This window comes from Triplophysa rosa, linkage group LG14, assembly GCF_024868665.1.
Source record: "Triplophysa rosa linkage group LG14, Trosa_1v2, whole genome shotgun sequence".
NCBI classification, from domain to species: Eukaryota; Metazoa; Chordata; class Actinopteri; order Cypriniformes; family Nemacheilidae; genus Triplophysa; species Triplophysa rosa.
Window position 1 is genome coordinate 5,048,964 of NC_079903.1, and position 16,024 is coordinate 5,064,987.

General features: G+C 38.4%; 1 protein-coding gene across 1 annotated transcript; it reads left to right on the forward strand.

Annotated features, from left to right (window-relative positions):
• The first annotated feature begins 309 nt into the window (after positions 1 to 309).
• Positions 310 to 11,575, forward strand: LOC130565348 (G-protein coupled receptor 83-like). Its single transcript, XM_057352001.1, has 4 exons — positions 310 to 1,162; positions 1,973 to 2,098; positions 5,699 to 5,832; positions 9,318 to 11,575. Exons 1-4 carry the CDS (start codon positions 776 to 778, stop codon positions 9,991 to 9,993), a joined length of 1,323 nt encoding a protein of 440 aa, XP_057207984.1. The 5' UTR covers positions 310 to 775; the 3' UTR covers positions 9,994 to 11,575.
• Positions 11,576 to 16,024: the final 4,449 nt, after the last annotated feature.

Genomic DNA, 16,024 nt, shown 5'->3' on the forward strand with positions numbered 1-16,024 from the left:
ATCTTCATTTTCCGGATCAGATTCCGGCTTGAATTGATAAGGAAAGTACCGATGACAATTTATCACCTGTCAGTACAATTGCTTTGGAACCTGATGTTCCAAATATGGTAAGAGGCGTTACATTTCCGTCACAGGCTTGCAGTATTCGACCAATCACTACGCACTGGTTAACTGACCAACCAACACCTCGCTTTTCAGAGCGATGAGCTTTGTTAAAAATCTGCGCGTTTCAGAGAGGCGGGGCAAAGAGGAGATACAAACATGCACGATATGTGGAAAATACAGCGTTCTTGAACCTTAAATCGTGTATACACATTGCATTACATCTAAAACAAACGATAATAATCGTTTTAGCCGTGTCATATGACTCCTTTAATTAAAAACCTTTTCAGCTCAACTTAAAACTATAACTGTAACAAGTTTTCAACACCACAGCATAAATACATTATATGAATGTTATTTATTTACGTTTTCACAACCCTTTTTGTCATTATTGTGGTTTATGTGGTAATTATTAATAGTTAGACGCAAATAATTATGCAAATAATGTGACTTTTTTAATGTGAAACGTTTTTGTGTTTGCGTCACGAGTACAGATACATGTCTAACCAATGGCAGTGCTGAGATCTCATCGTGAACTGCAGATGCTCAGCAGCACTCTTAGTGACCATCTCAACATGTCTGGTACTCAGGCAGCTGTCCAGTGCTCTACTGGCCGTCCTCATGGGGATCCATACTTTAAAGTTATAGTTTGATTGTGTATGTTACCTCAGACATGTTCTGGAGCGGGGTGTTAATGGCACTGGCATATCTGACAGTGCACACAGAGCGTTGTTGTGCGCTGGGATACAACGCGTCCGTGCTGCTGGAGGAGATGCTCGGGAACCGCACGCGTCTTTACGCGCTGGATGAGAGCGCGCTGGCGGACTGGCGCTCGCTGCTCTGGAAGAAGCGGCACGGAGAAGAGTCCCAGCACTCCACTGTCAAAGCTCTGCTCATCTTCTCTTACTCTGTCATCATAGTCATCTCACTGTTTGGAAACATCCTCGTGTGCCATGTGGTCATTAAAAACAAGCGCATGCATTCTGCCACGAGTCTCTTCATAGTCAATCTGGCTATTGCGGACATACTTATTACGCTTTTAAATACACCTTTCACTCTGGTATGTCTATACTTTATTTATGCTTTATTATTATTCTGTGCATTAGTAGTGAAAGTTATTTATTATTATTATATAGGCTATTATTTTGTCATGTTTGTTTATATTTTATAATAATAATAATTTTGTACTGTTTATTTTAAATTTTCCTCTATTTTTCCTTTATTTTGATTATTTTAGTGTTAGTATTATTGTTATTAATATTACTATTGTTATTATTATTGTTATGTAGGCTACTGTTTATTTATATTTCTACGCTTTTATTTTTACTTTATTTTGATTATTTTAGTGTTGTATTATTGTTATATTAGTAGTAGTAATATTATAAGTAGTAGTTGTAGTAGTAGTAATTATTATGTAGTATTGAGTAGAATGAAAATGAACCAAGTTTAGTAAACATATTTTCTGGTCAATTGTTTACTACAACTACAAATATGATGATCAATGGTCCCTATAGTGAGACGATGGTAATTTATTATTATGACGATGATAATGATAATAATAATTAAAACATGTGATCACACGTGAAAAGTATGTGGTTCTTCTGTAAGGGTAAATGTCTTATTATTAATCTACTGGAATAAGGGCCAAACACACGATATATAAAGGAACTGTGTAATGATTTTAATGGTAAAAAGTTTATTTATTATGGTCTTTATAATGGAAACCATTAAAATTTGTATTGGGTTTTTTTCAGCAGGGGTGTGTTTTTATTCAGAGCACCCTCAAACAACACACACGTGTATTTTTATACATGTTTATTTATTTTACCAGCCGCTTTAATCCAAAGCATTTACCGTTTTGCGTGTGTAGGTGAGGTTTGTAAACAGCACCTGGGTTTTTGGAAGGGGCATGTGTCACATCAGTCGGTTCGTGCAGTACTGTTCCCTTCACGTCTCCACACTCACTCTCACTGCAATCGCTCTGGACAGACGCCAGGTAAACACACACAAACACACTACCTTCACACTGCAACTTTCTTTTATTTTTCAGCAGCACTGAACAGCCTCTTCAACTCTTGTGTTTCAGACAACATTTATGAGTATATTGTGGATATTTTCTGTACCATACAACAGTGATAGTGTCTGATGGTAATACCATGCATTGCAATTTCCAAATACATCTGTGGAAAAAATAAGACACCAATTAAGTTTTGCCTTTAATCAGCATTTCATTTCTGCATGAATTGTGTCTATTCCATTCCACTGTTGGTTGAATTTCAACAGAAACAAACCTCTGGAAGTACCTAAAGTCACCCACCTGCAATGTGAAAGGCTGAGAAAATGAAAAGACGCATGGTGAAAAAACATCAATTTTGAACTGGTCCCAAAACTACATGTAAAAAGCCGATCTAACCAATATAGATATTATACCTCAAAGCGACGATGTCACCGATCACTATCTTATAACATGTACACTGCGCACTGCAGAAATCAGCCGTTTAACTCGTTATCGACAGGGTAGAACAATTACCTCGACTACTAAAGATAGTTTCGCAAAGAGCTTGCCAGATCTGATTCCTTTAATAACCATACCAATAAATACAGAATCGCACGATGACATGACCAGCAAATTGGGCACTATTTTCTCTAATACATTAGAAGCTGTCGCACCTATGAAGTAAAAAAAGATTAATGAGAAACACATAGCACCATGTACAATAGCACCACTCGCACCCTTAAAAGAGAAACACGTAAACTGGAGCGCAAATGAAAACAATCCCAATTAGAGGTCTTTAAAATTGCGTGGAAAGAGAGTGCAAACTGTTATAAAAAGGCACTAAAAGCAGCAAAGGCTGAGCACCCCCGTAACCTCATAGAAACTAACAAAAACAATCCAAGGTTTTTATTTAGTACAGTTGCTAAACTAACAAATAAACAGACTTCACCTGACCTGGGTATTCCGCCGCACCTTGGTAGCAATGAATTCATGATTTGTTTTTACAGAGAAAATCGAAAACATACGAGACATAATAGTAAAAACTCAACCTCCAAGTCTGTCCTATAAATTAGTACCAACCATCGCCCCAAAAGAAAGGCTACAGTGTTTTTCACCTAAAAAAAACAGGAAGATTTAATTAAACTTATTGCAACATCTAAACCTACAACTTGCTTATTAGACCCCATACCAACTAAATTATTAAAAGAGTTATTACCCGTTGCAATTGAGCCCATAACATTATCAACTGGTCAATTAATCTAGGCCATGTCCCAGGACCCTTTAAACTGGCCGTAATTAAGCCTCTTATCAAGAAACCAAACTTAGACCCCAATGAACTAGGAAAATATAGACCGATTTCAAATCTCCCTTACCTGTCTAAAATACTAGAAAAAGTAGTGTCCAATCAGTTGTGCTCTTTCTTACAAAATAATGACATACACGAAAAATTTCAGTCAGGCTTTAGACCGCATCAAAGTACTGAGAAACTGCGCTCGTTAAAATTACAAACGACCTGCTTGTAGCATCAGATAAAGGTGCTTGACCTTAGTGCCGTGTTCGATACTGTAGACCATAAAATACTTCTAGATCGCTTACACAATTATACCGGTAATCAGGGACAGGCACTACAATGGTTTAGATCTTACTTATTAGATAGATATCAATTTGTCCATTTAAATGGGGAATCATCAAATCTAACGCAAGTAAATTATGGATTGCCTCAGGGTTCAGTTTTAGGACCCTTGTTATTCGCCATATACATGCTGCCCCTTGGAAACATTATTAGAAAACATGGAATTAGCTTCCACTGTTATGCAGATGATACTCAGCTATATATCTCATCAAGACCAGATGATTCCATCCAGTTATCCAAATTGGCAGAGTGTATCAAAGATATAAAACATTGGATGACTAGTAATTTCCTTCTTTTAAATTCTAACAAAACAGAGATATTACTTATTGGACCAAAGACACATAAGAAGAATATTTCGGATTATAACCTGCAAGTTGAAAGCTGCACTGTTACTCCAACAAATACAGTTAAAGACCTAGGCGTTATATTAGACAGCAACCTGTCATTTGGAAATCACATCTCAAATGTCACAAAAACAGCCTTCTTCCACCTTAGAAATGTTGCCAAATTACGAAATATTCTATGTGTTGCTGACGCAGAGAAGCTTATTCATGCATTTGTGACCTTAAGACTTGACTACTGTAATGCACTATTTAGTGGTTGTCCTGCGTCATCAATAAACAAACTACAGTTAGTTCAGAATGCAGCTGCCAGAGTTCTAACCAGGTCCAGAAAATATGATCACATAACCCCAATGTTATCAACCCTTCACTGGTTACCCATTAAGTATCGTATTGACTTTGAAGTTCTTTAAATAACTTATAAAGCCCCTACCTACATAAAAGAGCTTCTATCTTATTACAAGCCATCACGCTCTTTAAGATCTCAAAGCTCCGGACTTTTGATAACACCTAGAATCACTAAATCCACCAAAGGGGGTAGAGCTTTCTCAGCACCTAAACTCTGGAATAGCCTTCCAGATACTATTCGAGGGTCAGACACACTCTCCCAATTTAAATCTAGATTAAATACACATCTTTTCAGCCAAGCATTCACTTAATGCAAAATATGCTAAATAAACCACTGGAGCCCTGCATTTATTAGATATTATTTACTAGAATAATCTTGCTTGTTCTATAAACACCATGCACTGTGCTGTGTTTTACCTTTTTTGTGTTTTTCAGTTTTTCTTATTTTCTCCTATAAAGCAGCTTCGGAACAATGCACATTGTGAATAAAATTGAAATGAATTGAATGTCAATGTACCATATGGTTTGTTTAAATGCGACCAAACTACAGGACCCATTCAACAAATTGTTTATTTAATAAAATGAACATACAACAAAATTAAACAAATCGTTTATTTAATACAATTATTATACAGTAAAATAATAGAAATTAATATTAACATAAATTAAATAAAATATAAATAGTTATATTATTAGACACTACACTGCAAAAAATGACTTTCTTACTTAGTCTTTTTTTCTTGTTTTCCAGTAAAAATGTCTACTAATTCTTGAATGAAGATGCATTTTCTTGATGAGCAAAATGACCTAAGAAAATAAGTCTTGATTTTAATAAAAAAAATATGAAATTTCAGTGAATTTGTGCTTAAAACAAGCAAAAAATCTGCCAATGGGGTAAGAAAAATAATCTTGAATTAAGGTTTACCTTTTTCTTAGTCACTCAATTCAAGATTATTTTTCTTACCCCAAGTAAGAAAGTCATTTTTTGCAGTGTAGCCAAACACAAAACCGGAAGTTAACTGGGGGTCAGGCGCACGCGCGCGTCCAATTAAACGGTCTATAGAAAAGGTGCTGGTGGAGAATTTTGGGCTAAATCAGACTAAATCGAGGGTGAAAAGATGATGAAAGAATTTTTGCACTTTTGGGTGAACTGTCCCTTCAAAGCTGAAAGGATTGTGACTATATTGACAATAATAGCACGGCCTCCACACATTAGTGCTGTGTGTGTGGAGAGAGGGATGCACAGCTAAAGCTAATTTTTGGTTCATGTTCACACAGGTAATCCTGCATCCCCTGAAGCCTCGGATGTGTATGGGTCAGGGTGCCATTTGCATTGTGTTTCTCTGGCTCATGGCCAGCTGTTTTTCACTGCCTCATGCCATTTACCAGAAACTGTTTACTTTTGTGTACAGGTAAGCACTTTACTTTTGTGTTGTGTTAGTGCTGAGGTGAGTAAGACATTTTAATTACTTGTTGTAGTTTCACAATAAATGTCAGAAATGTAACTTTACAGAACAACATGACATTTGTACAATGCTATAGCTTACTTTAACCCCTAGTTTTACTTCTTAGTCTGGGCCCTTCCCTATAGTTCATCTTATCATTTTAATTTATTTTCTACTTTTCCTTTGCACATTATACCTCATTTATACACTTAAGAGAGAGGTTTACTGCCCCTAAAAATGTAAACACTGAGCCTGCCAGACACTGTAAATAACACATTCACAAATAACAGAGTGCCTGTAGATTGTTTCTAATAACAAGCTAAAGAAACCGAGAAGAACCGTTACTTGGCTAAACTTGTCTCTCCAATATCTTGAATTTAGACTGCGATACCAAGCTCGACCGCTAGATGTCAGTGTACCATACGCTTTCTTTAAATGCCACCGAACTACAGGACCCATTCAACAAATTGTTTATTTAATAAAATGAACATACAACAAAATTCAACAAATCATTTATTTAATACAATTATTATATGTAGACATATATAAGTAAGAAAGAAAATAAATAAATTAATATTAACATAATTTTTTAAAAATATAAATAGTTAGACACAAGCCTAGGGTGCATTTCCCAAAAGCATAGTTATCAAACTATGGTCGCAAGTTCTGTCGTTCTAGCATACACTGTAAAACTTTGCGGTAATTTCGCAGCAGGTTTGCCAGTAATTTACTGTAGATTTAATGTACACTTCTGTTTTAAGCATAAACTTACCTAGTTTATATATTTTTCTTTCATAAAACAAGACTAAATATCTTGGGTCACTTTTCTTGTTATGTAAATGTATCGTAATTTAAGAAGCTTTAAACATTTTTACAGAAAACAAGAGAAAACTGCTTAGGAAGAATGTCATTTTTTGCAGTGTTGCTGTGCTAATTCCAGTCTCTTCTTGCTCATTTTGAATATCAAAAGTCAAAGTGGTTTAATTTTGATTAAAGTAATTGAAAACAGTACTAATTGGAAGGTATATTAAGTAGTAATTAAATATACAGTAAATTACTGGCAAACCTGCTGCAAAACTACAGCAAAGTTTTACAGTGTAGTTCAACGATTTAAGTGTTTCCCAAAACCCTCATTCCAACGATCAATCACAAGCAGCATCGCAAAGTTGCGTGGTTGGAACTACAGGTCTAGAGCTGTGGTTAGAAGCATCGTTCCCTTATGATTATGACATATAGACTTACATGCATCAAGCTTTTGATCAAAGTAAGCGAGCAACATGCAGTGCATTCCATATACATCATTCTAAATATATACAAATTCAATTTTACATCTTTTAGTTTGTCAAGAAAATACAAGTGCTGTTTTTTGAAAAGTGCACATGCGTGTAGATGCGTGCTCTAGGACCCTAGGGAATCCCTGGGCGGAATGACGTAGGACACTTATAAATTAATTAAATATTGTGAAATAAAACAAGAGATAACAAAAATTGTGCAACAAAAGTAGTCCTTAAATGCTATGCGTGTTATTTACAGTAAGAATTTGACATTAATTCGATCTGAACCTATTTATTAGTAGACGTCATTACTCCACCACCTGCGTGGCGTCATCAACTAGATTGCTGAACAGAGTTACTACGGTTTCGGGAAACAGTCGTAACTATATTGTTAATTTCCCCAACGATGCATCGTACTATGGTGCTTAACCAGCGAGTTATGTCGTTGTTCAGGAAACGCACCCCAGACCGATAAACAAACACAGACCGGAAGTTACTTGCAGTCCCAGTGCACGTTTCCGAAGAAGCGGTCTATATAAGAGACAGAACAGAATGAAACCAGAGTAAACATGGGCATGCTTTTAAAGAATTAAAAGAAATTGAAAATTTTTTGGTAGGCTAACACTTTACTTAAAGCCTTTATGTATAATGCATTATAAAGGGTTATTAAAGGGCATGATGCATTATAATAGTTCATAATGTGTGTTTTAATACATTAAATGTTGTTGTAAAGAATTATAACCAAATTAAAAATGCTAAGTGTTTTATAAGTTACAATTAGCTGTTCATGAGACATTAAAATGCATTATAAGGTGCATCAAGGCATAATTAACACATTTAAACTACTTGTATGATCCATTATACATATATGCTATGTAAAGTGTTGACGATTTTTTTCTTGAAAGGTAAGCTATACTTAATTGGTTTAGCTACAAAAGTTAACCTAACCAGTAAACCAAATGAACCAAAATTCAGCTACTGGGCAAGTAATGAAAGATTTGTGTTTAAAATCTGCCTTCTTTCCCCTGATTCACAACGGTAAGCTTATAATAGTGATTTATAAGTTGAGCTGTATGATTTTGTGTAAAATGTGAATTTAACATCGGTTGACTTCAACCTACATGAAGAAAAGTACCCAAAGTAACCTGTAATTTTATATTTTGAACAGAGATAGCGACAGAGATGCAAAAGTTACAATTGAGTTATAATTGTTATAATTGAGTTTTTGAACTTTATTTAAATAATTAAAGGAACATTTCACCCCAAAAACAAAATTTCCCAATGTTTTACTCACCCTAATGGCATCCCTTTTGTACATGACTTTCTTCTTTCAGAATAATGTCGTCCATGTATCCTGGGTCTTCCAAGCTTTAGAATGGGAGTGAATTGTGGATGAGATTTTAAAGCTACAAAAAGTGCATCCATCAATCAAAAAACTGCTCCACCCTGATGTGAATCTTTTGTTTAAGAGAAAAATTCATATTGACAACTTTATTAACGATAATGTCTAACTTCCATTATCCCTCGGCCGTACGTGAACAAGAGGGTCGTCATTCCAGTCGTACTGTAAGTTCTGGTGATGAAAGCGGCAGTGCAGAGGAGACACCAAAATAACATTCGATGGAGCTTCAAAATCTCTTCCACAATTCACTCCCATTTTATAGCTTGGAAGACCCAGGATACATGGTATTATAACTCCGACTGCATGATTTATCAAAGAAGAAAGTCATATACAAATACGGCCGTGACCAGGTGAGGCCCAACCATCTGGAGTATCAGAATTTTTCCCGGTGGTCCGCTAATGTATGGGAGTTATTAACACGAATGCACGCCAAGCGAAGGCATTAGCAAGACGGAAACGTATACGTGTAACGCAATGACACGTTACATACAACCCATCCCCCCGTCGACAGAAATGGTGGAGGGCTGATGTGGGCCGAAAACTCCAGGGCCGTTCCCAGTCCGCCCCTGCTTGAGGGCGAGTAAAATATGGGGAAATTTTGTTTTTTTTGAGGTGAAATATCCCTTTAAGCCACTGAATTACCTCTATATTGCATCTACAATTTTGCTTGGTGCAACTAGTAGCCCAGAATCTTCAATTTTAAATCCACCTTACCCTACTTACCCTATCTTTTATTTTCTTCACTCTTCTTTTATCACTTTATCTTTTGAATACAGCAAAGACATAGTGCGCTCTCTGTGCGTGCCTGATTTCCCCGACCCGTCCGAGTTATACTGGCAGTATCTGGATTTGGGCACGTTTATTCTACTTTACGTCCTTCCCCTGCTCGTCATCACGGCCGCATACTCCGCCGTCGCTCGCCGCCTCTGGCGCCGCAACACCATCGGTGACGTCACCAGCGAACAGTACGTCCTTCAGCGCAGGAAGAGGAAGAGGACTATTAAGATGCTGATGTTAGTCGTGGCGATATTCGCCGTTTGCTGGTTTCCTTTGAATTGCTATGTGGTTCTGCTGTCCAGTCAAGTTATTCAGTCCAACAACGCCATCTACTTCAGCTTCCACTGGTTAGCCATGAGCTCCACCTGCTACAATCCTTTCATTTACTGCTGGCTGAACCAGAGCTTCAGAGCCGAACTCACTTACCTGTTGGGCATGTGCAGAAACGGACAGAGGCGGGGCCAAGGAAGACGGACGCACTGTAGACGTCAGGGGGAGGGGCCTGAGCCATCGGCCCCACCCAGCGCTGGGTTTCACAGGGCGGCATGGCCCGAGAGCCACGCTTCCTTGCAGCAGTCCAATCCCAAAGAGATTTGCGCTGTTCGCTCGACCTCTCTCGGCCAGTCGGGGAAGACTGACATTCTCTCGGTCGAGCCGATTGTTGCTGTGAGCTGAGCTCTCGAAGGTCCTTCGTGGACATGACACTGAATGTGATCTAAACTAAACAGCTAGAGGTTCTCAAACAAACATTAAGCGATCAAAAATATACTAATGAGTAACATTGTGTTAAAAAGTATGACGTTTGTCAGCACAACTAGCATTTAGGGCACAAGCTGTTTTCAAGAAAAACATAATTTGGGTAGCCTACTTGATGTATTTTAGTGATTTTCAAGTATTATTTACATAATGAGTCATTTTAAAATTAGATACATATAAAAAAAAGCACATTCCTTCTCACTCTGTATTTTCTTTCTGATGGGGAGAGGTTGTTGTTAAAACTCAAATGGTTGAGTTTATTACCATTGTGTCTCTTAAGGCAAAACAGGGGCTGAATTATTTTAAATTGATCATAATATTTGCTGTACACTATTTACATGATATTGATAATCGTATACTGTAAAAAATTCCCAGAGAAAAAAACTGAAATATTCCTGCAGCTGGGGTGCCAGTAAAAAATGTCAAATAATAATATTCTTCATGTTTTTCTTGTAAATGTTATGTCTTTTTCAGTCATTTGACATGTATTTAAAAAATACAACAAAAACTGTAAAATCTGTAAATTTACAGTGTTTTTACGTTACACGTAGAAAAATCTGTAAAAATAACAGTAAATTTATCTAAAATTAACTTTTTTACAGTGTAGTTTTCAATATTATTGTTATTGTCAATACCGGCGTATTGTATTGACTCCTGTGACTTTCTTGCTTCTAAATTGTAAACACAAGAATCATTGTGAAAAATGTTCTGATTTATCATCATTTGCAAAGTGATTAGTTATCAAAATAATCTGTTAAATTCTTGTCTTTCTGGCAAAAATGGAAATGTTAATCAAAGCACCTTGACTACTGAACTAGAGCTCATTGTGAATGACGCTATTATGTCCCTGTTCTCTGACTTGTCTGTGACTCACTCTGTACTGCTTCATCATTTAAATCTAAAACATGCAGGAGACGTGTGAAGAAAGTAAATGTCAAAGTGTAGTTTATAAAGCTTTGGCATTTCGTTTCTATAAAATGTTTTTTTTCCTTATGAATAGAAAGGTACATTAATGTTCATTACATGTGCTGTGAACATTGAACTTTGATTCTGCTGTTGGTTTTATTATAGAAAACAATCTCTAAATGAATGTTCTATTGTATTATTTGTTTATTGTATTATTGTATAGAAAAAGATTGATGAGGATTTCTGGTTCCCAGAATGCTTTGCACGAGGCTGTCATTTTATTTTATTTTTCTGTAAAGATAAAGACTTATTAATGTTTAAAGTTAATTTATTTTTGAACAAACTGTTGCCAGTAAATTACATAAATGTAAATCTACAGTAAATTACTGGCAAACTGCTGCCAGTAATACTGTAATTTCTACAGATTTTTTTACACTACACATAGCATGTATATTTTCATGGTGAACAGATTTGCCAATAAATTCAAAAATGTTTATTTCCTTTATATTTCCCTTAAACATATTAAAATATATGAATTATACTTTCCTAATGCATCACTCTTCAAAATGTTTGATGTGGTCTTTAAATAGTGTTTTTATTTTGTGGATTAAGTAAAGCATCTTTAAGCATCACAAAGCATGTGTAATTCAAGTCTCTTGCAGTATTAAAGTTTTTTCGATTGCTAACATCCCTTTGACCAATCTGTAGTCACATTTAAAAAACTCTAAACACAATTAGCACAACATCTGTCTGTTGTGACCATACCATTAAGTCAATTCATGTTGTTTGTACACAATACTCAGTCGATTAACATATTTCTAAAATGCTTACATTTTCTTTTCACACAAGCTTATGCCATACCAAAATTATGTATCTTTCTTATCTTTTTTACAAATGCTTAAGCACAGCAAGACCTAATGTTCCAAATTAAAAAAAAAAAATAGTATAAAGGTTCTACTTCTGCAAAAAACAGCAGCTTAGAAGAGCTGATAATAATTATTTTATTTGCTAATAATTGAGAAACAGCTGATTCCAATCTTAATTAGTTTCAAGTCTTTTCATTATGTGACAATGCACACTATAGTAAAAGGCACTCTCTGGATACAGAACAACACAGAGAAAATGTCTGGACGAGAAAGAGGAATAGTTGGACCAGGGAGAGGAGAAGTTGGACCAGGGAGAGGAGTAGATGGACCAGGGAGAGGAGTAGATGGACCAGGGAGAGGAGAAGTTGGACCAGGGAGAGGAGAAGTTGGACCAGGGAGAGGAGTAGATGGACCATGGAGAGGAGAAGTTGGACGGGGGAGAGTAGTAGATGGACCAGGGAGAGGAGAAGTTGGACCAGGGAAAGGAGAAGTTGGACCAGGGAGAGGAGAAGTTGGACCAGGGAGAGGAGAAGTTGGATGAGGGAGAGGAGTTGTTGGACCAGGACAAGGGAGAATGAGAGGTAGGGGGAGAGGAGCAAGAATACGTGGTGCAGTTCAAAGGAGAGTAAGAGCTGTTGTCACAGATGAAATAAGAGCCACCATAATAGACCATGTGGTAAACGGCACTCTCTGGATACAGAACAACACAGGTAAAATGTCTGGACGAGAAAGAGGACTAGTTGGACCAGGGAGAGGAGAAGTTGGACCAGGGAGAGGAGTAGATGGACCAGCGAGAGGAAAAGTTGGACGAGGGAGAGGAGTAGATGGACCAGGGAGAGGAGAAGTTGGACGAGGGAGAGGAGAAGTTGGACCAACGAGAGGAGAAGTTGGACGAGGGAGAGGAGTAGATGGACCAGGGAGAGGAGAAGTTGGACCAGAGAGAGGAGAAGTTGGTCCAGGGAGAGGAGAAGTTGGACGAGGGAGAGGAGAAGTTGGACGAGGGAGAGGAGAAGTTGGACGAGGGAGAGGAGTAGTTGGACCAGCGAGAGGAGTAGTTGGACCAGCGAGAGGAGTAGTTGGACCAGCGAGAGGAGAAGTTGGACGAGGGAGAGGAGTAGATGGACCAGGGAGAGGAGAAGTTGGACGAAGGAGAGGAGTAGATGGACCAGGGAGAGGAGAAATTGGACCAGAGAGAGAAGTTGGATCAGGGAGAGGAGTAGATGGACCAGGGAGAAGGAGAAGTTGGATGGAGGTAGAGGAAGTAGATGGATCGGGAGGGAGAGAGATGGACCAGGGAGAGGTTTGGACGAGGGACAGGAGTAGATGGACCAGGGAGAGGAGAAGGTGGACGAGGGAAGGAGTAGATGGACCAGGGAGAGGAGAAGGTGGACGAGGGAGAGGAGTAGATGGACCAGGGAGAGGAGAAGTTGGAGAGGGAGAGGAGTAGATGGACCAGGGAGAGGAGAAGTTGGATGAGGGAGAGGAGTAGATGGACCAGGGAGAGGAGAAGTTGGACCAGGGAGAGGAGTAGATGGACCAGGGAGAGGAGTAGATGGACCAGGGAGAGGAGAAGTTGGACCAGGGAGAGGAGAAGTTGGACCAGGGAGAGGAGTAGATGGACCATGGAGAGGAGAAGTTGGACGGGGGAGAGTAGTAGATGGACCAGGGAGAGGAGAAGTTGGACCAGGGAAAGGAGAAGTTGGACCAGGGAGAGGAGAAGTTGGACCAGGGAGAGGAGAAGTTGGATGAGGGAGAGGAGTTGTTGGACCAGGACAAGGGAGAATGAGAGGTAGGGGGAGAGGAGCAAGAATACGTGGTGCAGTTCAAAGGAGAGTAAGAGCTGTTGTCACAGATGAAATAAGAGCCACCATAATAGACCATGTGGTAAACGGCACTCTCTGGATACAGAACAACACAGGTAAAATGTCTGGACGAGAAAGAGGACTAGTTGGACCAGGGAGAGGAGAAGTTGGACCAGGGAGAGGAGTAGATGGACCAGCGAGAGGAAAAGTTGGACGAGGGAGAGGAGTAGATGGACCAGGGAGAGGAGAAGTTGGACGAGGGAGAGGAGAAGTTGGACCAACGCGAGGAGAAGTTGGACGAGGGACAGGAGTAGATGGACCAGGGAGAGGAGAAGGTGGACGAGGGACAGGAGTAGATGGACCAGGGAGAGGAGAAGGTGGACGAGGGAGAGGAGTAGATGGACCAGGGAGAGGAGAAGTTGGATGAGGGAGAGGAGTAGATGGACCAGGGAGAGGAGAAGTTGGATGAGGGAGAGGAGTAGATGGACCAGGGAGAGGAGAAGTTGGACGAGGGAGAGGATTAAAGTAAACAGAGTTTAGAGCTAATCTAGGGTTTTTGTTGATCCTAGTTTTAATTTAATTCAAATTGCGTTGCACCACTTAATTTTAAACAGAGATGAACAAATCGTGGATTAAAACTTTAACCTGTATTTAAACCGCCATATGCGATTAATTTTCAATTCAATTCATGACACCTATGGGTTGCCAATTTGCCACTCTTCTTCAAAATGTTCTTAATCCTCCTGTCAAACTGCTCCCGCTCACTGATAAACGAAAGTTTAAAGTTGTAGACAAAATTGTTATTGGAAATAATGGCAGGATGTCATGCTTGACCATTTCTCCTTTATAGCATCCTTACATACCTTATGTCAATGACAGGCCCTTGTAGAAATTCCTCCTCAGCCTCCAGCATGGTGAGATTTTCCAAACCAGCAAGGGAACAGATGATGGACTATCAAAGAAAGAGTTAAGTCAAGATGGGTCACACCCCAAACAAGTAGTATCATTTCAGTATCAAAATTATTTTGTATTTTTTTTGTACAACAAAACTTTGTCCTTTCTACATTAACCAAATTTTTCTTTTAAAGCAATTACAAAATAATTCTGAGCACAGCTAACACAGGACCCCCCTCTGGAAAAAGGACATCCATAATAAACTTGATTGTGTCACTGTGTGGGTGTCCTGTCCAGAAATGAAGTGAGGTGAAAGTAGGTCATCAGTTTGGTCCTGATTGTCAACGTACACAGGCACAAGCATGGTCTTGGCAGAAGGATTGCAAAGTATGTCAAGCCACTTTGATTTCTTTTGGCCACTGATGGTGGACTGTGCAAAGTAAATTGATGATGTCATTAAAACATTGCCACATATGTCTCTGTAAATCATTTATGTATTTATTAGACAAGCTATTGGCTTAAAGTGCAGTAAATATGTAAAATGCATTCTTGAACACATTTTTATTATTTCCAAGTATTATTACAGATGAGATCAATAACATCAATTTAGTGAGTGATAATGAGTATCAGCTGTACGCGCACCGGTCCCGCATGCCTCACGGGGGAGCTCGGGAGCATAAGAGGACGAGCGACAGGACTGCTGACGGACCGGTGGCGTGAGTGATAATGAGTATCAGCTGTACGCCACCGGCCCCGCCTTCCTGCCCCACGGCTCTCGTCCCGCCTTCCTCGCTACAGTGTTTTTTAATTATTTAAACCTCCTCAGTAGCTGGTTTAAAGATAACCCCTAACTGAGAGATAAATCAGAGTTTAAAATAATGGAGCAACAGAATTAAAATGAATCTAGATTTACTGCAAAATTAAAACCTGGATCAAATGATATCTTAAATATAAACCTGATTATTTTTTAACAAGGTTTACAGTTTGGTGCAATCCTTAGCCTAATCCTTGTTGGTGCAACCCATCCTATATATTGTATGTTCTATACAGGTCGAACTGAAACATGACAAGTAATGCAGTTTTTGTTTTGTCATTATTTGTTAGCATTTTGACAGTCTATGCATTATGATTGACTATATGTTCCTGTTGGTTAGAAAACTAGTGCTAATGTTTTGACTGAATGACTAGATTTTGAATCGGGTCTGCTGTGTTTTGAAAAAGTTAGAAAAGTTGAAAAAGGCATTCAGCTTTTTGAAATGTAGACTAAGTATTTATTTAACAAAATGTGGTTTTGGCAAGAAAATGTACTATTTGGCTAATTGTGTGATGTAGGTGTGTTACTGTGTTAAGAGTTTAGAGAAAGTACTTAAAGTATTGTTAAACGCTTGTTAGCAATTGAAAAAAACTGTAAAGTGTGTGACAATATGATAATATGGTTAAGATTTCTCATCATAATAGATAAAACCTCGGAAAACGCAGAAG